Source organism: Siniperca chuatsi, linkage group LG4 (genome assembly GCF_020085105.1).
Source record: "Siniperca chuatsi isolate FFG_IHB_CAS linkage group LG4, ASM2008510v1, whole genome shotgun sequence".
In the NCBI taxonomy this organism is placed as follows: domain Eukaryota; kingdom Metazoa; phylum Chordata; class Actinopteri; order Centrarchiformes; family Sinipercidae; genus Siniperca; species Siniperca chuatsi.
The window spans coordinates 13,427,833-13,452,034 of record NC_058045.1 but is presented as its reverse complement, the minus strand read 5'-3'; the positions used below and the strand labels follow the sequence as shown (position 1 = coordinate 13,452,034).

Genomic DNA, 24,202 nt, shown 5'->3' with positions numbered 1-24,202 from the left:
ACTTAATTATTACAATTACAATTACTGAAAAAAAATCAATGATGTGGGTGGCTATTCTGTGGCCTGAAACCAGGCTACATTCATTTTAATTTTCTCGGAAATAATAAATTACAACGTAACAAAAAGCAGTTTTCTTTGCAAAGCACTCATCAATATTTTGTACTCTACCCCAAGTGGATTCAGATCTTTACTTCTTTTTGTCATTGTTTTGGCAGAATGGTTTTAAAGATTGTATTATTTGATTATTCCTACTAGATATTGTTTTGTATGTGAAATCTTAAGTGTCAGGCAAATGTAGCGGAGTATAAAGTACAAAATGGAAGTAATCAAGTACAGAAGGCTAGAAAATGCACGTTTGCATTCCACCACAAATGTACTAACAATTCAGAGGGAGGGGTAGCCTGAATGTAAATTAGGCATGTTGCTTTATTAAAAGGGGGTAAAAGGCAAGACAAAACATGAATACAAAAAGGTAAACATATATTGGCTATAAAACAATATAGAAATTTCAGTAAAAGTAGCAACTATAGGCTACAAGACAATCATTTTGACCCATTATCCTTTTATTTTATGTGTAGGCTATACTCTATTGTGCAGTTTTTTCCACGTCGTTTAATTTAATGTTACTGCACGACACATTTTCAGCATCTGGCTTTAGTTTTTAGTTTACAGTCTCACAGTTATATTTACCACATCTTTGGTTATTTCTGCGAGAGTAATATTTCAGACAGCACTTAAATGCAGCACAACATCTGCCAGCGCGTTTGGGACGATCCTGTGAGGCAGGACCCGCCTCCTTCTCCTGCACTTGTCAAAGGCCACTGATCGCCAATTACATCACAGTTGTGCCCACAGACGCACACGCAAATAACACCGGGACAACCTGCCTACTGAATTCATATACAGACAGGCCATTTTTTAAGCTCACTTTAATTAGATGCCACAATGTTGCCTTTCAAGAGAACTTTTGAGAGCGAAAAACAACAGCTGCAAGAGCTCAACAGTAGACTTGTTCAGTATCTTTCAAGAACGAAGCAACTGGAGCAGGAAAATGCACATCTTATTACTGAAATAAATAAACTCAGACAAGCGAAGACGGCGGAATGGGAGCTGAAGTACAAGGAAGAGATGCGGGATCTGAGGAGAATGGTGGGGCAGCTGTCGTTAGAAAAGTCCCAGGCAGAGATGGAGAAGGAGAAGCTATGGCGGGAGTTGCAGATGGTCCAGTCTCTGTGCAGCGAGCAGACTGAGGTGTGCAACGACATCAGTGGCGAGCTGAAAAGCTGCGGGAGGGAGCTTCACCACGCTCACAAGACCAATAGTGAACTCCAGCAGCGTTTATTTCAACTAGAGAACGAGTATAAATGCTTAGAGGATGCGCACAGACGAGATAAGGACCATCTCCGGCGTCAGATGGAGTCCCGGGTGGTACCCATCATCACGCAAACTTATCGCGGACCTCCGGCGGCCTCCATGGAAGAGGTGCAAGAGTATGCCCGCGGTCTGTCCGAAGGATGGATTGAGACATTTGAAATGTACCAGCAGAAGGTGGAAGAGATGGAGCAGTCGATTAAAGCGGACCAGGCGATGCTGAGTGATCTGCAGAGGGAAAAGATGCTGTATGCCTCAGAGTTGGACAAATTACGCACAGAGGCGGAAAAACAAGGCCAGATTCAATCGCGTCTTGAAGAACAACTGATGCACATGCAGGAAAAATTCCGGGTGGAGTTCGGTGATTATCAGGTGAGGAAAAGTCCATTAAACAGAGTAGACAGAGAGAGCCCACATTATTATATATTTCAGAGAGACTGAAGTGACGCCAGAGGTTATGGTATTTTTTCCTATTTTAAGAAATCTCGAAATACAAATGTGATAAAAAATTAAAAATACACAGACAGACTAATTTCCCTTTTATCACACTGAGCCATAAGAGAGGGGAGAGGCTACTCCCTCTTGTCCCTGCCACACCCACTATCCTTAAAGGCACTGATGCAGCTGCAGCTGTCAGTGGCTGCTACAAATGATCAAACTGATTCATAAGCATTAACGATTGTCTAAATAATTATTATATCATCACAATCAAGGCTGAAATTTCTAACAGGAATAACTATGATGACATCCTGTAACTAGGGTCATTCTGGCTTCAGCCTGTCCTAAAACATACACATGCAGTAGATGTTGCCAACCCCCATACATAATGACATTACCAACATTAAGTGGTGCCTGACAAGTGTTCCCTTAACTGTCAAAAGCATGGGTTCTTGCGTGCAACATTTGACCTCAGTAGAAAAGGATTGAATAGCTTAAATGGCATTCTACCTCCCCAGTACTTTATAGCTGCTAGATTACACCAGCCACTTAAACCAATTAGCTGTCAGACTGACAAATCCTTATTAGCCTCCTAAAGATGGAGCCCTAAGCAGGTCGGTCAGTTACAAATGATTACACTGGTCACACTGTAGGGATGGCTTCAATATTGTAACAAAAACACATTTCTCACAGTTTAATCCTGTGGTAAAATTTAGAATTGAGCTGTTGTAGGATGTTAAATGTTATTGGAAAAGGCACAAATGCACAAATGACAGAAGCATTCACCGGATTAAGTGGTCCAAATGATTAATGCAGTCTGTTAGTGGGATCAGACTTGATTTTGACTTTGACAAGAAGTGTTTAGCCAGTTCGCCATCTTTCTGCATTAGAAGTCAATACAAAAAAAGTGGTGGGAACTCAAAACAGAAACAACACAGATTTACAAAGTTAACAACACTGTAGGCTGCAGTAAAATAAAATGTGGTTACACACTTTATGGTTAACAAGGGAGCAGAATGATTACAGTATTTTCTCAATAGACAGACCATAAACGTAAAATTAAAATATTGCCGCAAGCGGCAATTCTAGGTTTCAAGCCAACACAGTCCGTTAGAAGTTTAAAGCTTTTAATCTGGACCTGGTCAAATGTGGCCCAGACGTGACAAAAGCGGTGAAATATCCCTTTTTTGCATTTTCACATATAGACCGAAGAATACCACACACACTTTTTGCCCTTATAGCGCCCCCTAGCAGTCGATTTGAAGGAAACTTTCAAGGTATGTTTCTGGTACTTCTGGGGACATATCCTGTAAGTTTTGTGATAATTGGACAAACAATTTCTGATTCAGTCTGATCTGTCTTATGCCACGCCCAGTTTTTTGCATTTGTAGCGCCCCCTAGTGGTCGATTTGAATTAAACGTTTAAGGAATGTTTTAGGTAGTTAAGTGGACAGATCCTGTAAGTTTTGTGATGATTGGTCCAACAGTTGTTGACTTTGGTCTATTTCTGCACTGAGCCACACCGCTTTTGAAGTTCATTGGTCAATATTCCGAAAACTAAATAAGATATCAACAAGCTTTATACAACTTTTGATAAGGTTCGTCCAATGATGATCCACTGAAAATTTGGTAGCAATTGGACAAACGGTTTAGGAGGAAAAAATGTGTGTCAAAAATGTGTTTTTCAAAAAATTCAAAATGACGGAAAACCTAATTAGGGGGGACTTTAGTGGTCCAAGAGGCTTTTTTGTAGAGCACATTGAGCTGGACTTGTAAGAGAAATTTGAAGTCATTCGGACTTACGGTGTGAGGGGTGTTTCTAGCTCATTTCCAGCTCATAGGAATTTGAGCCGAAGCAGCAGACAACAAATAATAATAATAATAATAATAATAATTAACCGGCGCAAACTATGTGCAAAGTGAAAACGTTTTTTTTTCCCCTCCAGATGATTATTGAGCAGCTGGAACACGAGAGGAACATGATGGCTGACACTATTGCAGAAAAGATGCAAGAGCATCAACACCTTCTCCAGGTTAAGATGGATCTGGGCATGGAGGTGGCTACCTACAGGTGATGAGCTTATTTATTTTGTCATTTGTCCAGTCAAAACAGATATTTAACTGATCACTTTGAGTAGAATAGACCTTTTTCACAGCAGACATTTTGACTTGTCATAGCTGGAAAAGCACAGGTGTTACCAATAACATTAACGATGGCTGTGTTCTATTCAAATGTCACAGTAAGACATGATGGTGTTACAATGCACAATACCAGGACCCTGAAACTGGAGCAGCTTAATGAAATTCAGCCATCATTAATTCTATTATTTACACCTGTGCTTTTTTATACTGCGACATGTCAAAATGTCTTCTGTGAAAAAGGCCTATGGAGAGTGTTACTATGTGTAACAGAGCAGAGTTTGGTGCATATAAAAACAGCAGTCCTACACTTCTTGTTAACGTGATTGATGAAGTATTCTCAAACTGTCTTCACTGACCAAACCTGAGTTGAACCATGAAGTGATAAGAACTGGGACTATGATTTTTTTTCTAATGGTGATGAAAACATACTTGTACTGAGTACATGTGAAAATACACTGAGAACTTTCTGGATTAAAGTAGTAAGATTTTTTTTGTAAATTAAGAAAGTCGGCTAAAATTTGAAAGGTTCATCCTTTCTTTTCAGTGATATTTCCATGCTTTCAAGAACAGATTACTGGTTAAACCAGCCCCCCCATTGCCTGAAGTTACTCTTAACTTAATTAGTCATTTCATCAAACACATTAGAAGAAACCAGCTTCCTGCTGGTCTTGGCACTCAGTGCACTCATTTGACCACTCAGTTAGATAAAAGCTCATATTTACTGTATCTATACTATATCTTATAAATACTACAAATACAGCACATGCATTTTTAATAGAATTGTTTAATCTTTCTCTGTGGTTTATTTTAAGTGTTTATGAAGCAAGACAAATTATATTGGGCATTTCATATCCTGTAAAAGTATGGCATGTGTAGTCTTCATAGCCAAAAATACGCACGTCACATACTAACAGACTATTTTTACTGAAAGGCAAAGTTATTTATAAAGCAGTCAATAAACATACTGTATTTTCATATTTGAAGGAAAATATCCAGTTTATTTTTTTAAAGTTATCCTTGTAACATCATTACCTCATATCGCAGGACATCTATGGAGTCTTCAACAGTTGTTGAATTTGTTAAGGGATTCCAAAATTTTATCAGTATTAAGCCAATTCCCAGGAAGTTCTTTAGAAGACTTTCCACTCCAGTGTGTCTGTATATGGCAGACTCTTCACTGGCACATCTGGTTTGTTTTGAATTTTTGGAATAGACAGAATGTTTGCTCAGAGACGTGGCGGTGGCATGTGTTTTTGTATGTGCTAAGAGTCAGCTTTTGCTTTGGGATTCATGGGGAAGTGTGGACAGCCCTGCGTTGTAGCTGTTATTTTTAGGTCAGTCTTTCGGAAGGCACTCTTCGGAGAGGTTGTTCCATTGTGAGGCACTTTGGTTTGCTGTTATATTTTTGTTGAAGCATGGCAAAGGAGAGGTGAGTTGTTAAAGCTAATTATTATAGACAGTGGCTTGTTATGTTTTTGATGATTACCACCCTATATGGCCAGGTCCTGGATTCATACAGTCTTGTAAGCCTGTTGCATTTAGTTTGAGAGGGTTGAGATGGCAGAGCTGACTGATGTACACCGTCTTGTGAGGTATTTGTCTTTGATCTTTTTTTTCCTATATATGGGAAAAAATTATTTTGTTGAAATAGGAGGATAAACAGTGATTTATAATGACTTATTTGCCCTTGTCTTCAAATGTATTTGGTCTTGTCTCTTATTTGCTCAGGGCACTCCTGGAAGGTGAGAGAGTGGGTCTGCCAGATGCTCATAGGAAGGTGACTCAACATCAAAGAGAAAGAATAATAGGTATTGTATTTAAGTATTTATTGTTGTTACATGTTGATCACAAGAGTACACTGTAAGACTAGTTTTAAAAGTTAGAATAGCAGTGACTTCCTGGAGTCTTCACTGGTTGCCTGGCAACCTCACAGTGATGACAAGATGAGAAGCTAAGCTGCTGGCTGCAGCTTCATATTTTCCAAACATATATGAGAGTGGTATCAATCTTTTCATCTACGTCTTGCAAAAAAAGAGAATAAGCATATTTTCCAAATGTTGAACTATTCCTTTAAATCCCTAATTATTTGTGCTAATTCATTCTCTGTCTCAGATATCAAGATGCCTGCCCATCCCTACACTCCAAGAGCTTCCACCTTAACCACCAGACAACATAATGATATCAGGTACAAGGCACTGACTTCAAACCTGAGAAGATCCCCTGTGCCTCCCTCTGGGTCTATAAGTCCCTCTAGGGTCATTCCTATTTCAGTTGCAGGCAGAGCTCGGTATCAGAGTCCTGCATCCAGAAGGGACATGATCTCATTCACCAAAGCTCAGGCTGCCACTTCTGCCCCTGCAACCAGTACCGCCACCAAAGATAAACAAATGGGCCAGAGTGAAAACCAAATTATTCAAAATGTGCAGAAAACAACAGAGGAGAAAACAGTGAAAATCAAACAGGTCTATCAGGTAGAGAACCAAGTCAGTCCCATCAAGTCCTCCGCTACAGAGACCAAATCAGTGAGAGTGGTGTCACCACCAATGATGAGCATGAAAACTGAGACAGAAAGCAAAAAGAAAGTGTCAGATGAAAAAGAGAAAGATAATGTTTATGGAGACGAGATCAAAGATAAGGGGAAAACAGAGTCTATGATAGCCCCAAGTGAGAAAAAGATATTAGACTCTGTGTCTGTGGAGGAGATCATTGAGAAAGTGATAAAACCAGCAGGTTTGGAAGCTCAGGTTTGCTCCTCGGGAGAATCGAAGGTAAGGTATCATGTGGAGAAAACTGAGCAGGAAGATGGCACGACTAAGACGCAGATTGTGCTGGAGTCCAAAGTGGAGGAAGAGCTGGATTTTTCTGAGGACTCAGCACTGGAGGAACTACTGAGCCAAGGGGTTAAGATGGTGTCACTGGAAGACATCAAGGACACAGCAACAGGAAGCATGATCAAGAACCTGCTAAGTGGCCTGCAGGGAGGCGAAGGCCTGGAAAATAAGTCTGTCAATGTGGAAATCATTGAGGAACCACTGGAGTCTCACAGTGATGAGGAGATTGAGGTTGAACAGAAGTCCATATCTAGTTTTTATGAGCCCTCCTCAACATATTTCCAAATTGAGGAGCTAGAAAATGTCCCTCATGATGCTCAGTTTCAGAGGAGTGATGGTGATGCCATGAAAACCTCCATGACAGATACAGATCATTGCAAGGGTGGATCTGTACAAGTTCAAGAGGTTTCTAGAGAGAGTGAATCTTCATATTTCTCCCATGACCAAGAGCCTCACGAGTATTTTGTCTCCACACCAGATGATAATCTTTCTGAACCCGAGGAGGGTAGTGGCATTACCTCATATGGCCATTATGGTATCGTAGATGACCTGTCAGATGAGAGGTATTATCAAGATGAAGACCTTCCCCCGAAAAGAGTGACAGTAGAGGAAAGTGACGAATACAAGTTCATGTCAGGTGATCACACGTTTGTCAAAGAGAGTTTCCCAGAGTGCATCATTGAAGAAGAGGTCCGTGTCTCCCCTATAGTGCAGGAGTCAATGCTTGAATTCCTGAGAGAGGACTCTTTGGAGCCCAAAGATCAGCTGAAGGGAGCTCTAGAGAAGCTGCAAAGCTCAGTGTCGGGTCCACTGAGGGAGGAGTTGGTTTTCCTCACAAAAGTGAGTAGTGAAAGTCCACAGAATGTGGCTGTCGATGTCAAAAAAGTGCAACAGTCAAGTGACAATGGCACCATGACTATAGTTGCAGAGTTGAACGTGTCTCAAACCCTGGAAGACTCTGGGCTGCTGGAGGCAGATATCAGATCTTCTGACCTAGGGCTTGAGAAAGCCTTCCAGGGTGGGGCAGGAGAAGGATACAGCTTCAGAGTCTCCAAAGAAGAGGATGTTGCATATGGTGAAGAGTTTGAAGTCTTCACTCACAAAGGAGAGTCTGCTTCTGAAATAACTGAGAGACATATCAAACTGGGGCCATCAGAAAAGTCCTTCACCTTCCAGATGGACGTACAGGGCAGCCATGCTGAGGTGGCCTCAGAGCAAGAGATGCAATCTCAAATCTTGGAGACCCCGGTGAAGATTTCTCAAGAGAAAAGAGTTGCAACAGTTTACCTTGAAAGCCCGACAGATGACTAAGAAAAAATTCAGTCAAAAATATTTTCAAACTCAGTACTTGCCAATGTTACTTGTTGAGGTGCACATACAGAGGTTGCTCTGACGCAGCAGGCCACACACATGGCATTAATGCTGTTTGCAGACACAGTAATAATGCTTTAAGTTTTGCAGTTAAACATTATATATCTAATTGATTTTGGTGCACTCTTTTACTGTACCTACTTAGAGTGTGTCACCTAAAACTTGGTGTACCTAACAGCACTTCACGATTCAAGCAAAATTCAGTTATTCAGTTAAAATGACCAGAATAATACATATTTTTATGGTATTAACGGTGGCAGTACTAATATTAAAAAAATACTGAGTGCTAACTAATATGGACTAGCTTAAACTGGGATTGTAACATCTACATATTATAGCAATTTCTTATCTTGGTCAATACTGATGGAGTAGTGCACTGGTATGTGTTAACCTTTTTATAGCTTGCAGTTTATCTTTGAAGAGATTTGTTTATTCTCTCTAGATTTCTCTATTTTTGTATTAACCTGTGCTGTACACAGCTTAAACAGCCCATTCTGCAGTGTACAGCTTAAACAGCCCATTTCTGTAGTTTACAGCACCCCATCACATCAACCATCACATCATGGCTGTGTCTGCCACGTTGTTGAATCTACTTGGTCCATATTTAATGCAAGCCAACATATGACAGTTTAAGTTATGAGGTGCTGTGCACTGTTTGCAGATTGGGCCTTTAATTTTTCTTTTGACTTGGGCACTGCTGCCAAATGGAATGGTTTTAGTATATACTGTGTTCTGGAACACCATAGTTTATTTTACAGTAGTCAGTGATGAGTACAGAATATAGTTAAGCTTGAAGCTGAGGACAGTGTAGTGGGAGTGGAGAAAAAGATAGTATTTTGTCTTAATTTGCAGGAATTTGCTGAAATCAAGGTGTAGTGCAAGTAAATGCGCACTTAAAAGTGGTTAAGTAACTTTCAAAGTTAGGTATTTTCAGATTATTTAATTTACTCACAACTAATGGTACATAACACATTTTGATTAATTAGAAAATAATTGCCAATTATATAACCAAAGCCGGGTTACATGATCAATGTAATCAATGTGAAACAGTTTTGTAAAATGTGTATCTTTACATGGTATGTGTCAATACCATACATTTCTAATTTCCCAAAAGTGAACATTTTGATCTGAACATGTGATTAGGGAATTGGGAATTAAAAAAATCCAAAAAAGGGCTGCCAATTTGAAAAGCGAATAGTAAGATAAAAAGAAAAGAAGTAGCATGATCTTAATTCAAAGGATTCAGCAATAGTGTTGTTAAAGAAAATATAATCACATCCAATTTATGTACAGTATGTATGTCTTGTCTGGACGCCTTTTGCTCATATCTGCTCGACATTTGCTGGTTATCACAGTGTTGGCTTGAAGGATTCACCTTTGCTCTAACATAAGAGTGTGTTCATGGCTGTGACTATTTTTGGATCATCAGCTTAGTGGCACTGACTGTCCATTAGGGTTTGTTGTGTTCTAGTTGCAAAGGTAGAAATGGTCCACTATAATTACAGTCTGGTTACATGTTTAGCACATTTCTCTAAGTGGCTGCAAAATTTACACTTTAACTAACCTACTATTGAACAATGTCTTCACAGATTAGCTTTTTGGCAAAAAATGTGCAGAAATGCAATGTTTAGTGTATATGTCATGCTTTTATGAATATGTTCATTGTTAGAAATCTACAAAATGAAACCTTAATTAAAAAGATCTGTTGCATTTAAGTGCCCAGATACAGCATATTTCCATACATGATCTCATCTGCAAACTGCAATAATATAAAACAATATAATAAAAACAAAAACACTATTACATCAGTGCACTTAAATAAGGAAATCTGTGTTAGGTTACTGTATATGTATGTACACAGTGTAATCTGGATACCATGTGCCATTTCATAGCATAAAAAATATGTACATCAGCATACATAAAATCTATTGATGTATAAAGATTGTTTATTGAGTCAAATGTTCAATAAGTGTTTGTCACCATGGACAACCCAACATCATTGCTTTTATTGACATAATGATTTCTACTGAACAAATGGCATTATTGCTTTGGTTAAAAAGGTTCCAGCTCCTGTTTGGGAATTGATTCATATCTTAACCCAATTAAAACCTATTGTGGGTATGTTTTCTGAGTGTGAGTTTTTCTTCAAAGCTAACTTATTTCACCTAATGCACAAAATGATACAAAATCATGTATTGCCAGTGGACAGGACTAGTGTAACTGAAGCTAATTTTCAGAAGTGGCAGCCACCTGTATTATCTGACAGACAGACACATTTCAAAACAGTATGTCAGTAGTTCTTAGTAGGTGCAAACCTGCAAGGTTATTGTAGTGACAAAAAAAGAACATTTCAAGAGTCCGACATAGAGTTTCCATCATTGCCACTGGATGGTACAACTGAAAATGTGTGAGGTTTTGTTTTCCTTCTACCTTGCCTCTGTTGTCTTTCAGCCACCTCTGGTGCACTGCAAAACATACAGTACATGGTTGCATTACTGAAACATGTCTGTTATTTCAACTCACCTTTTACTCCAACTTAAAACTATTAATACTTACTATTAAATAAAACCAGTTGACTGGCAATTTATCACCAGAAGAATCAAATATTTTAATTTAACATACAGTTTAATTAGTGGTAAATATAACTCAATGTTCTGCAGATTTACCGGGCCAGCATGTCCACAGTTTTTTGTGTAGCTTTTGTCTTCTTGTGCTGAGGACCGTACAACAAACTCTGGATCTCCAGGCACTAAAATAAAAAGAAAAATGACAGCAGAGTGAATGGTCAGTGGAAGATGAGAGGTGCAACTCATACTCAGAGGGGAATAAATACTTCCTAGCAACATGTGAATGCACTAAACATCCCAAAATAACCACTGTAGCAGTCCAAGGTTTAGATAACACCTGTGCTGACCACTCGAAGTGTCGGATCAACAAGAGGGATCTGCTAGATTTATTACAAGGACTCCAAACCAACAACCCAGGAATCTGAGGTAGTTAACTCAACAAATTTAAGAAGCAGTCTGAGTCATTTTCCACTCTACATTTAGTTTGGTCAAATCAAATGAGAGGAATGAGCAATGGCTGCTTAGCTCTATGACATTGGAAAAGATGGTCTAATTTAACAAAATCCAGAAAAGTCTTTTTAACACATGTATATGATTACACAGCGCGTGTACACACACAGTGACACAACAGACATGATAAAAGCTTGGCTGCATTTCTGCAATCATCAGAAATAACAAGATGTGAAGAGAACTTTGTTAAAGTCAGGAGAGAGGGAGCGAAAAGTTTCCTTTGTCACCAGGGAAAGTAAAACACTCGGTAATCTGGAACAGATCCATCTGGCCTCTTGGATGTTTTCACTGTTGCTAAGGTTGATGTAATGGAAGGCCTTTTTTTCAGCAGCACTACTGAGGAAGGGGGAAATATCAAGTGTATGTCTTTGCGTGTGCCATTGTTCTCTTATGTTTTTTGAGTAAGTACTTTATCTACTGTATGAGCCAGGCTTCCTTTGGAAAAACAAAAGTTACTCAATCAGAGAGCGAATAGTGTCATGATGACAGGAAAAAAATGTCCTGACATATCTGCTCTGTGTCAGTGTATTTCAGAAAGGTTACCAGTCGGATGTTGTGTAAAGAGAGTGAGCCCTGACGTACCCTGTCAGTGGGGGGACTTGGACCCCCTCTGCATCATAACAAATCAACATAACAACCGGGCTCCTTTACTTACAGGCATGCCATTACTAGTAGAAAGAAATCCCCTTTTACTGGTGTATTTTAGTATATTTGATGGGTGGCAGAACTGAGCTCATACGGCAAACATGTGCACACATACTGTATGTGGAAAAACAAAAACACTCATTACATAAGGAATAAAGTAAAACCGTAACAGATATAGAGGAGGAACATGGTTAAATTAACTAAAAGGCTACTGTTTATTCAATACATGTGTGCTGAAAGGGAAGTCACTTTTGTTTCAAACGACAAAATGGCATGTCACACTAATTGGGGTCGGTGTCCCTTTAATTGACAGCAGTTAGCAAACTGCCACTCTCCTTCCAAAGTTGTGTTGCCCAACTGTCAGGCTCCATCCAGACTGAGGAAACACAAAGTCACTCTGTGATTTACACCAGAGAGGGCAGCTCTGCACACGGCACCCTTCCAAGATTAGCATGCGACTCTGATAGCACTGAGCTTTAGGGAGGATGGTGGAAATAGCTCATCTCAATATGACAGGGACTCTTTGTGTTTATATTTTGAGCAGGCATATCACTGGTGTAGATGGACACACCCACTGACTCCTGGCCTTTTATTAAACCATCCCAAATACTTTGGCAGGGTCATGTTGGATGACAGTAACTTCTACTCTGTCCAGCATTTCTAATATGCATTTAGAGGTTGTAACCAAGACAAACATTAGTTGTGCTGTTTGTGTTCTGTAACATGTGATTACCTTTGTCATGGTCCTGTGGGCCTGCTTCATCTTGCCCTCAGTCATCTCCACACTTCCTATCAGCTGAAGTGTGTCTGCTAACTCACCACTCGGGTCACCGAATGTAGATCTCTTTGTAGCGAGAGAAGCTCTCTGGATCTCCACACATCTCTGAAATGATACATCGAAAATAGGTAAATCCTCTCTTGCCATCAGTGGTGAGAGCCACACCCTGTGTAGCAGGTGGAATAAATCCCCTGACAATCACAAACTCTGATGGTGTTTCCATGGTGCTGCTCTCTGAACAAAAATGTGTTTAATGAAAATCTGCTGTGGGTTTCAAAATTGTATGAGCAAAAATATGAGATGTCTATGATACTCTTTTCCTGGTGGAAATCACTGTAGTGGCATTGTCTCACTGTTCTCACAGATGTGTATGTTTGTAAGCATGTGTCCGTAACCTCTTGCTGGCCATTGAGGAGGAGGAAACGACAGAAATCATCCTGGGCAGCGAGAAAGGCTGGATCCTGTGGACCCGCAGAGTTTTTGTATGCACTTAGACTCTGCTCATAGTATTGACCTGCAGAGTCTACACCAGACACAAACACACACAAATGATGCATGTTAAATTAAGGCAATAATTGACAGAATAACAGAAAACATATTCTGCTACAGAATCAATGCCATAGATTTTTCAACATAAATCCTTATCTGTAAACTAATTGTCTTAGTTTAGAGATGTTATACTTTATGTAGCTACCATGGAGCATACATTTGCCTTGAGATAGTTGACATGGGTGAATCATACCGACATGACTGAACTTGGACATGTCTTCAATAAGGCTATTATAACTCTGGTTTCCATAACACCATCTTAAAGAATTTCACATATAGGAAGACAATGGGAGACTGAAATCCTGATTAACCCCTTCTGCACATCGCTCAGGACAAGTCTGTGTCTGTGAATAAACTCACCATTGTGATGGGGCTCTGCTGCAGCAGAAAGGATGAGGGCCAGGCTGTGGGAGATCTTAGCCCCCTCTAGCTCCTCTGGGCTTTGACTCATAGCAATGGCATGAGCCTAGCAGAAACACCCACATGAAATAAAACAGAACACATATCACCAAATAAGAGGTGTGGGAACATTACCTAACAACAAAGCCTGGCACCGTCTCAAGAAGCTCTCATGTGTTTATATATGTTGTGAGTTGTGTATGATGCGTACAGTGACAGTAAAGTGATATGCCCCTTGCCTTGGAGAGATGCTCTATGGCTCGGTCCAAATGACCTTTATCCTGTTCAATGGCGGCCATGTCCCTGTAGACAGAGCACATCTTCTCTGGCTGACCACAGTCCTTGAGCAGTTGCAGAGACTTCTCACACTGGCTTAAGGCATCCTCGTGTCTCTTCTGTCTCTTATAGACCCTATAGAGCAGAGAGGACACACAAATGGACAGACTGTCAGAGACGGAAAGACAAACATAAAGACAGTGACAAGTTCAGCCTACTATATAAGGCAGCAGGGCAGAGCAATGATTACAGAGCAACGCTTCAGGCAGTTTGTGTTTGAAAAGATTTGCGCTGCCAAAGTGTAGTTGAGCAATACAGTAAAATCATTACAGATTTTTCAATCTAATAACACTGACTACTTTTCAAGGACTTTCAAGGCTCATTTCCCTTAAATTCAAGGACCCTACACGTAATAAACTGAGACATGGATAAAGGTTAATTACTGTTACAATACTGAGAATTTTTATAATGAGAACTAGCAGGCTTTACAGAAGCTCACAGAAAACAATTAAAAAGAGAGAGAGGCACTGCGCTTCTTAATTGTGCTGCAGTGATGTTACTTTAAGTTATCAAAAGAACTTCAATTTCTGATCTTGCACAAAATATTCAAGCACTTTCAATGACCCATGTCTATTTATGTCTATTTTCAAAAACTTTCAAGGCCCTGATTTTACCCCCTCAAATTCACAAACTTTCAAGGATTTCAAGGACCCGTGAGAGCCCTGATCAGTGTACAGTATATACCCATAATCCTTCATTACTATGAGCCTGTTTTACATAACTGAAGGAACTGCTTGGTCTCTAGCCAAACCCAGACCCAGCAGAGTGGTGAAGGCTTTTGGCTGATGGCTGCAGTTGAAGTCTGGTGTAGTGCAGACTATAATTGGGAAAGCTTGCACATTGCCCTTCTAACTGTTTTGGGTTGCATCATTTCACAAGTCTCTAACTGTCTCCTGTGGGACTGAAGGTTACGCTGCTCCTAACCCCTTCGCTTTAACTACAGCCTCTCAGACTCTGACAAATAACTCCTGCAGTGTGTTCAAACTCTCATTCTGAGGTGTCTAAATTAGGGGATACTCTCACAGTCTCAGTGGAAACCACCAAAGCAAAGCTGAATATCTAAGCATGGTCTTTGATGAGACAAGGGTAGCTCAGAGTTCTACATCTACTTTATAACAATTTGTCACCCATCTGCACATGTGCTATTGCTACCAAGGTCAAGGGCTTTGCATGTTTTGCTGATGCACACAACCGAGTCTTTGCTCTTTTAAAAGACAGTTTCTTCCTGTCACGCTGTACTATGGAGTTGCTTGAGCTTCTACTGAGAAAAAGGGGTGGGAGAGTGGTGAGAGAGGATGAGATGATGACAGCCTTAACCACTGCAAGGACACTGGATCCATCAGGCTGCTCTGCTAACAGCTTCAAACCATCTAATGGACTCTAAATTTAATTCAGCTCTCCAGTCAAGGGGGAGGCCTTTCTCAGAGGGCACAACACTCGCTACTGTACAATCTCAAGCTACATTGCTGTCACACAGCAGTACAGGAAACCCCCTTTCACAAATCCATCAGCCAACATCCACACTGTACAGGGTGTAACTTGTATGTGGTTATCTGAACGACAATCAATTTACCTACAGAATGCACACTGAAGTCAATCTGTCAAAGCATACCATTTGATTTAAGGTATTATCCAGCTTGCCTACCAGTATTATCCTGTGTAGGAACCGGAAGTCTAAGCTTGACAGTATTATGTCAAGCATCTCACATCTCACATCTCTGGACCACATGAATGTGGGTATTCATGGCTCACTGGTTAAATGCCAGCAGCACAGGTTACAAAAACATTGTGATGGCCAATTTCTCTGAATTTTCCCATTAATCCAAGATTATCCTAACATGCCATGATAGATAGTAAGAATGCCCCGCCCATAAGTGTTCATAGGGCAGGCACTTCAGGTCCTTTTAGGGCAGTAGCGATGGCTGAAGCAGAGCTACATTCCAGCATGGCTCGAGAGTCCTGCCATTCTGCCTGCATGGACAGACAGAGACAATACCCCTCTATACTCTCATTCACTCTGCATCCTTACACACTTCCTGGCAGAACGGTAATATGCCACATCCCACTGAAATCTACTAAGAGCCCACAGGGAAGGAAATTAATATAATTAAGGATTTGTAGCTGTGTTACCAAGCAAGCCACACAGTCCTCTTTTGTAAACGTTTCCAGAACATAGTTGACGTAAGCTTGCTCTGGGCTTCCACTCGGAAAATGATACAGTAAGGCCAAGCCAAAGTGAAAACAGAGGGATAAAAACACAGCAGCTTGTTCCAGCAAATCTGTATGGTGCTTTAAACTGATGGCATTCTGACTGATGAGGCTTTTTATTGTATGCCTCAGGTAGATATGGGTAAAAGAGGAGAAGAATACTAAACTACCCATTCAGTCTTCGGTAGTAACTCTCAATCATGGCCATCAACAACAAAATCCCTGCTGGTTTTATTTCAGCCAACTAATCAGAGACAATTTTACATCTAGATAAGAGCTACATTTTTGGAAGAAAAACAAGCAGACTCTGGTTCCCAAGCATAAGGATACCACTGGTATTTGGCATACAGTAGCTTTGCTGTGTATTTACACTGTCTGTGAATCCAGTCAATAGCCTACATATACATACTGTATGTACAGTAGATAAGGTAACAGGGCCACTTACTACCGCAACAGCATAAATTCTGTTTGGGAATAGAGAGTGCATTTCAATTAATATGATGCATGAACATGATAATACAGGGAGGAGAGAATATAGAAGGATTTCTGTGAATGTGTTATTCAGTTAGAGAGAATTTATAAAGTCCATTCTCTAAATGTTTAATTAAATAAAATCTGTCAACTAAAATGTAGATTTATCACAGCGGTTATAAGGAATCTAAGAAAATAAGTCCTCTTTGCAGCCACGGCCAAAACACACACACACAACAAATTTAAAGCCAACGATAAAGCTTTCTTGAATAAAATATGTCATCTGGCTTAGTGTACACCTTGAGTGTGAATCTAAAACCGAGCAGAATGTTTGGACCAGGATCTATAAGATAGCTGAGCTTACTTTATTGTTGCAGGCTTTGGTGGGAACATTCCCCTCCATCACAACAGTGTTGACTGACAGAGCTTTAGAAGCATGCCAAATTCTTAGTCATCACTTAACAAAAAGAGATTTAGCAGGCTTACACACCAGCCAGAGTCTGCACATTTTTTCAATTACACACATCATGTCAACAAACTCTGACTCTCTGAAACAGACCAAGATGGCATCATTTACAAATTCCTATGTGTGTAGCTCACCTCAGCTACTGATAAGGCTTGTTTACTGTAAATGCTGCAGGAGTATTGCTCCTTGTTGCCTCGCAACAGGTTTTTTCAAACATGGGTCTAAGACTAACAAGTCTTAGTGGGGTAATCTCAACCCAGGTAAGACTATACTTTATTTCCTGGTTATGCTTCTAATTTCACCCACAGTTATCTAAGCTATGACAAGTGCCTGCTATTTTTTATGTTGCCAGGCCACACAGACTATCAGTCTCTCCTGCACCTGATGTCTGTGCTTGGTGTCTCCACCATGATTCACTAAGTCTTTAATCTTTTCCTGAGCATGTAGTGCTGCCCTTGGGACCTCTATTGTCAATACCACCATGTTACAAATGCATATTTTACAATTGTAGACACAAATCAATAATATGGAAATGGTATTCAGTGTGAAGTAAACAAATAAGCTGGCATTTAACAGAGAGATACAGAGCTTTACAATATATCAAGGAGTCAACCAGACTGTAAAGGCAAGTGTGGTATGAGGTGAGGGGGGTTAATAATTAAGGAGGCAGTTAAAGAGAAAGAAAAAGGAAAAGGAAAAGGCAGAAAGCATATGGAGAGAAGGGAGAAATGCTTCTCTCCCATATATAACTGGATGAGTGGCAATGCAGAAACTCCACCCAGCAGGTCTGTAAGCATCATTACCAAACACCCACACTGACTGCTGAGTGGACTGGACAACAACAGGGGAAAATCCTGGTTAATCAAGTTGTTGTTTGTACGAACATGAAATAATGATGTTTTCACTGCCATATCTCAGTCAGCAAAAAAACACTCCACACCAAAAACCATGTCGAAGGTTGATTTTATGAATATTTGCAGGAATATATCGCCATCTTGTGGCCAAACTTTAATGTGCTGTACATGTATTGTGTTTGAAATTTGGAGAGTTTTAGGAAAATAAATATTATTTAGTTATAATAACAATTGCCCCGGAAACATCTGACATGTTACCTTTTAAGTGGGAATAGCACCAAGTTATTTGGCTCAGCTTGAACATGATACTATAGGAAATAAATGGAGCAAATCACCTGGTTACCAGACAGCAAGGCGAACAACCGAGTAGCAGCTGCTATTACAAACTATAGCCTGCAAATGCAGCATTAAAGCCTCTAATCCACTGTATATTTACCACTTTTCTATTTTGACTACATATCTGCTGTGCTACAGAATATCCAAAAATATTACACAAAATGTTTTTCATGACTGAACCTGGATAGAGCAGTGGAGATTTCCAGCTCAGTCTTTATCTTCTCTTCCTGATTGATGCCACTGTGTTGATGAAGCACCTCAAGAGCTTGTTCTGCCTCCAGAAAAGAGGATTCTGCCTCCTCAAGAGTCGAAAAGAGTCAAGAACTTATTCAGCTTGTTATCTGAGTTGATATTTCTGTTCAATCCAATACATTATTGTAAGACATATCATGGCAAGGATATTTGGCTGTAAGCAGTGAGGCACCTCCCTGTGTTAGGTGTACACTCAGGAGACACGTGAGAAACTCAAGCTTTTCACCCCTGCAGGAGGAGCAGAAAGGCAGCAGCTCTCTGGCTAGGGCCGAGTGCTCCTGAGCCTGCAGTCCCCAGCCTGAGGAAACAAAGAGCCATCATTGAGTGTAGACTGAACAGCATGCTAACTCTAAATCTGGACATCATCTTAACATTATCCCCAATTAACAATCCTTTCATTAGCTGGCTATTATTAGAGCAAAGTAACACCACATGAAATATTACTAATGCAGAAGCTAAATCTGTATCTGTCTTAAGTGGTGAATTTGTGAAAATCAATTTCATAATCTGCAGTTAAGCTTTACAATGTACTCACAGTATAATCTTTTTAAAATTACCTTTGAAGTGGAAATACGCTTTAGCCAGTCTGACATGGGCCTGGGCTAGTTTCAGATGTCCCTCCCCATATACCAGCCGAGTCAGAGCCACACAACGCACCAGGTCCTGGATACAAGCATCAAACTGAGCAGATACAGTAAATGACTGTCAGTATCACTTCTCTTGACAGCCCACTGTACCATGCACCTATAGCCATGTCAATAATACTTCTGTGTTACGTCTTAGAGCTTAGATTAGCTTTTAGAAACTAATGTCAATCATTCACTTGCCTGGGTGTCAACCTTAGTGAAAACTTTAAGGTCAAACTTAAGAAAACACAGTTTTGTCTCTAATGGCCATGTCTCCTATAGTATATGCACAAGCGTATCCTGGTTACATGTTGCCCATGTAAACAAATGATCCTGGTTTCAGAGATCTGGATAAGGCCTTACCCTGGTTTTGAGAAACTTGGATATGCTACCTGGAGTACTAAAAACTCAAAACCAGGATACTAATGCGCATGTAAACATACTCAGCTATAATTATTAGTTGCAGCCTTTGGGGTGTGCATACAGCTAGATTCATTAATATGCATCAGCCCTGTGAACTAGACCATAGTCTGCAGGACAAGTTTTTAAAGCACATCTTCTGGCCGTAACTAACTGCAAAATACAATGCAATGAATGTAATATAAATTTGTCAGTGCAACCTATACTGTACACACCTCTTGGTTGTCTTCATGGGCCTGAGCTCTGCTGTCAAAGTGTTTAAGCTTTTCTTCAGGTGGCATCATAATAAATTCCTTCTTAGCATATCCTGTTTGTGAGGGACTCAACACATATGAGTCACGGGGAGGAGATGCATTCATGTCCCCGTTGGTGCTTCCTATTCTGTCAAACAAGGTAAGGTATGTCAATACATTTGAGGAGAGCAGTTTTTAGTAACGTTATCTGACATGCTAACGTTTAGCTCCTTAAAACCTACAAAGTAAACTCACTTTATAGATACATACAGATCTACTGAGGACACAGTTAACTCTATTGGACACTTTTTCTTGTCTTTTTATCTAATGTTCCGTGGGGTAAGTACCATCAACAACTATCTTGACTGATCCACGGGTTAACCAAAAATGTTAGTAAGAACAAATCACTTACTCAGCCGGAGACTCGGATGAATTGGATCGTGTTTTTGTCATTGCGTGATCAGCAGCCATTGTTACAAACAATCAGTGTGAGAGGTATGGGATTTAACCGTTTTCAGTCTATGGATGTAACGCCAGCCGAACCATTTGCAGTTTGTGTTCTTTATGTTTGTTTCCGTGGTTACACTGCGCGTGCTACAGTAGCTAGCGTGACCAACTGCTGCTGTTCCACTTTAATATTTCATTCGGAGAATTTTACGGTTGGGCTTAAAATAACAGCACACACTATCTTACGTGATACGCTATGGTGCCACAAAATTCAACTCTAAAAGCATGTGACTTACAGGAGCTAGCCTCCTTAAGCCTGACTTTGCTGTATGGGCTGCGTCGATATGGGACTGAACTAGAGCATCCATCACTGGAAAAGCCTTCTTAAGGTAACGTTACATACGCAATGTAATGTAAAGGAAGTGGGATGCATTCAAGAACCGCGCTGTTTTTTAATAACCCAATTTAGATGTCTTTCATTGACGTTACATTAATAATTATGACAACATATTTTCTAATAAAACCGACAAAAGCTGAAAATACGCTTAACGTTTTTAGGTACATAGACTAGGCGTTTAAAATGTAACGGTAACTGCCCTGGCCACACAATTTGGGGTCTCAAAAGCCGTGCACGTAGTGCACATGGGTGTGTTAACTGGTTTCTGCTAATTTAAAGCCCCTACTCCGAGAAGCATGTTCCGTAGCCTACTCCACCCACGCGTGTTTTTGCTTATGTTGCCTGATTAGACATTTTCTCAAGACTGTGTGGGGTTGAACAGACCAGCTTGATGGACAGCTTTGTATCTCCTGTTAACTTTATTGCACCTGTTAGGGTGGGACACCATTATATATTTTTTACTCCATTATCATATTGCCTGATCTTTAGGCCCTGTCTTATAGAGGGCCTTTGTGTCGAAATCTGATTTCAAGACTTTAATTAAGTTTTGTTCTGATATGTTCTAAATTCCTGAGATAATTTGTGTTAATCAAATTACTACACATCATACCTGGGCCAGGTAGTATTTCAACAAAAACTGTTCATAATGCAGAGGGGGGGATAGATGTTGGGTTGTGTTAACAGGAGCCCATCATCTTATTATTGTCCCAGGGATACAGAAAAATAAATTAAATTCAACAATTATTATTGTTATTATTATCAGTAGTAGTAGTCACACTAGTAGTAGTAACTGTTGTATTAGAATAAAAATAAACCTTTGGATTTCATGAACAGATGAGGTATACATAAACAGAGCAATATCAGCTGTTGAAATCCTTTTACATTGTTGTTCTAGTGTTTGGATCCAGCAAGAATGCAGAAAATTTGTGTAGCTTAGCTGGAGGTGACTTTAAGTTGTTGGTCTAAAAGTGGTTTATGAACACTGTAAATGTTATACATTTTCTTTTTCCTAATTACTTGTTTCTCAAGGCACAGCTTTACTGAAATGCCATGCAATCTAAAGTCTTAAAAACAGGATAGAAACATCAGGTCTTTTCTCTCAAGAGCGTTGTACAATTTATGTGAGAACTCTTAGCATGTTTTGAACATATGAATTGTAGTATTCTAATATCTCCACAAGATGTCAGTATAGTAACACAAGCGTAATGGTCCCAGATATACTGTGGCTTTTACAGTTGTGCTCAAGGGAGTATTATTATTATTGGCTCTTTTAAGAAGTAATGGCTGGGATTTTGGCCTCTCCTAAGGGCATGCACACTTCAACAGTTAAACTGGTAATATGTAAACCCCAGGGCCATCCTTCTTTTTTCAGTATTATCCAAACTGCGTCCTCGGCATATCAGACCATGTTATCTCAGTCATCTGAAGATGTTACATAATTTTAGTTAACCATAATTTTGTCACATACACATGCCAACAGTAAAAAATGGTAAAACATGAACATGATTTTGCCTGACAAGTTTTTTTTTTATGACAGTTACCTGCAAGGGCCATATAATCAAATGCATCATCATGCATCAATAGAAGAAAAAAATTGCAGCACTGTCAGTCAATCAAAACCATCCTGTATAGAAATTATGGCCATACATTCTCTATATCCTTATGGCTTAATATACTGTATAGGAGTGGCAACATTGAGTTGTTCAAAGTCAACACTTATAGCTCATTAGTTTTAATGAATGGGTGCTAAATGGACTGATGGTAGTGCACAGGTTGAGAGGTGCCACTCAGATGAAATGTTAAACAATTAATCTGAGAGATGTTCTTCTATGGTTTTGTAACCTTTTGTAAAAAAGCAAATTTTCCTACAGTGTTTTATAATTGTTTGTGGTTCACACTACACTGCCAGAGATTTAAAAAAAAAAAAAAAAAAAAAAATTGCTCACAGGTTCTGTCTTCTGTCCAAATCTCCTGCAAATAAAACTGATTAAATATTTTACATAGCAACATGTTTTCCCCTCTGTTTACTTATTTATTATATAACAAGGAGTTTATTTCAGTGCTGTACAATCTTCATTTTATAATGTGCATAATATTTATTTGTAGTATAGATCTGAATTGTAGTGTAGATGGAGATGAAGAAGGCTTTTATTTAGAATTCAAATAAAGCATGGTTTTAAATATACAGATATGGTATACCTGTGGTCCACATCATTCTGTACTTTCATAGACATAAATGATATATGCCAATAGCAAGAAGAGGAAATGTACATTTCCTTGTGAAAATATCCTTTCTTACATCAGTGCCCAAAATCCATGCCAAATAAACAAGAAGTAACGTCTCTGTGGCTGCTTTGAGAAATTGGTCTCTGGAGACAGCTTTCTAGGTTAATTTATTCTGTATCAGGCTGGCAGTATGTATACTTTCACCACTTTTAAACCCGGGGCAGGGCACATTTTGTGTGCAAGACTGCCTAAGATAACTTCTTATGGCTCCTTGGGATGGCTGCTGCCGGTTGATTCTGGCAGGCCATGAGACAACCCGTTTATTTGTTTGTTTGTCCCGTGAGTTTTTGGCTGTCCATTCAGGGCTCTGTTTGGCCCCGGTCCCTCTTGGGCTTCTATTTCTGAAACCCAAGTGGCTCTTAATGAAGCTGGTACGGTTGGCATGGGCCCTCAGCAAACCCAGGCCTGATCAGACCCTTCTTCTTCTGCCTTGGCAGCCACACTCCATTTGCTCCCTCTGGCTTCCTAATTTAGTAACGGTGGGTAAAAATATGCACTAACGAACAAGGTCTGGTATGTCAGGCTGGCGTCCAGAGAAGAGAGAGAGAGGGGAGGGGGGTGCTGTTTTCACAGCAGGCACCCAGTGACAGGGGTAGAGTCACTCAGACCTTTCTGACATCTGTGTGTATGTGTAGACATTCAAGGGAGTGTGTGGGGGTGGATGATGAGAGGTGAAGGGTGAGCCCTTAAAATTTCTCACCCTTGCCAAACTCCATTCAGACACTTCTAATCATTCTTCTGTTTTATCCCAACCACACTGTGAGGCTGCAATGTAAACCTATGGTATACAGTGCAAATGGACAAATTACTGAAAGCGTTGTGTTTTCATCTTTAGTTTCTATCTAATGGTTTTTTCACACTGTCTGTGTATGTGTTTTCAGATATCCTCTCCAGAGATCTACAGTCACATCTGTAACTTTTGGTACAGTTTTCTAATAAGGCATACTTTACAAAAGGTTAATGAGTTAATACTTTATAGATCAGTAATATGCCATTTGTTAGAAGAACGTTTGGGTTCCTGGGTTGTTACATCTTTGGACATTTTAACATTCTGCAGGATGGGCAGATACATAATAGATAATTTGTTTTTAGAGTGAATTTTGGCAGGTCTACATCCTCCTCCCCTAACTTTCTTTGTACTTTTATCTCTCATTTTAATTAATCAAGATAGCCCCTACAATTTATGATCCCTCCACCACTTACTTTCTGGAAAAGAGCTTCAGAGAATCCAGACCATAATCCAGGTATTACTTAAAAACTATGACACCT

At 39.8% G+C, this 24,202-nt stretch overlaps 2 protein-coding genes and 1 long non-coding RNA gene across 6 annotated transcripts in view; 2 read left to right on the top strand and 1 right to left on the bottom strand.

Moving 5' to 3' along the window:
* The first annotated feature begins 442 nt into the window (after window positions 1-442).
* On the top strand, window positions 443-10,274 carry synm (synemin, intermediate filament protein). The gene is made up of 4 exons (XM_044194028.1): window positions 443-1,743; window positions 3,756-3,880; window positions 5,680-5,759; window positions 6,064-10,274. Exons 1-4 carry the CDS (start codon window positions 946-948, stop codon window positions 8,091-8,093), a joined length of 3,033 nt encoding a protein of 1,010 aa, XP_044049963.1. The 5' UTR covers window positions 443-945; the 3' UTR covers window positions 8,094-10,274.
* Window positions 10,082-20,605, bottom strand: ttc23 (tetratricopeptide repeat domain 23). 3 transcript variants are annotated; one of them, XM_044194045.1, is made up of 11 exons: window positions 20,216-20,605; window positions 19,786-19,951; window positions 19,082-19,205; window positions 18,675-18,822; window positions 18,453-18,578; window positions 13,841-14,012; window positions 13,563-13,668; window positions 13,049-13,176; window positions 12,609-12,758; window positions 10,820-10,902; window positions 10,082-10,618 (listed from the first exon to the last, which is right to left on the bottom strand). In XM_044194045.1, exons 1-11 carry the CDS (start codon window positions 20,272-20,274, stop codon window positions 10,504-10,506), a joined length of 1,377 nt encoding a protein of 458 aa, XP_044049980.1. In that variant the 5' UTR covers window positions 20,275-20,605; the 3' UTR covers window positions 10,082-10,503. The 3 variants fall into 3 exon arrangements, with proteins under 3 accessions (XP_044049980.1, XP_044049982.1, XP_044049983.1); XM_044194047.1 differs by having other exon boundaries at window positions 19,082-19,187; XM_044194048.1 differs by having other exon boundaries at window positions 19,786-19,946.
* Window positions 19,961-24,202, top strand: part of LOC122875179 — a 19,596-nt gene continuing 15,354 nt past the window's right edge. The window contains exon 1 of one of the 2 annotated variants that reach the window (XR_006377765.1): window positions 19,961-20,142. This is a non-coding gene — a long non-coding RNA (uncharacterized LOC122875179). Of the gene's footprint in view, window positions 20,143-20,514; window positions 20,640-24,202 lie in introns of those variants that run through there. The other variant, XR_006377766.1, reaches the window with a different exon arrangement.

Bases quoted from the DNA above. Each gene is read 5' to 3' on its own strand.
- synm (XM_044194028.1), top strand. From the start codon at position 946: ATGTTGCCTTTCAAGAGAACTTTTGAGAGCGAAAAACAACAGCTGCAA. The intron at 1,744-3,755 runs GTGAGGAAAAGT...TTTCCCCTCCAG, and splicing joins TGGAGTTCGGTGATTATCAG to ATGATTATTGAGCAGCTGGA. The intron at 5,760-6,063 runs GTATTGTATTTA...TCTCTGTCTCAG, and splicing joins TCAAAGAGAAAGAATAATAG to ATATCAAGATGCCTGCCCAT.
- ttc23 (XM_044194045.1), bottom strand. From the start codon at position 20,274: ATGGCTGCTGATCACGCAATGACAAAAACACGATCCAATTCATCCGAG. The intron at 14,013-18,452 runs GTTCAGTCATGA...TCTGCTCTATAG, and splicing joins ATCTCCACTGCTCTATCCAG to GGTCTATAAGAGACAGAAGA. The intron at 12,759-13,048 runs GTTACGGACACA...GTATCATTTCAG, and splicing joins TCCTCAATGGCCAGCAAGAG to AGATGTGTGGAGATCCAGAG.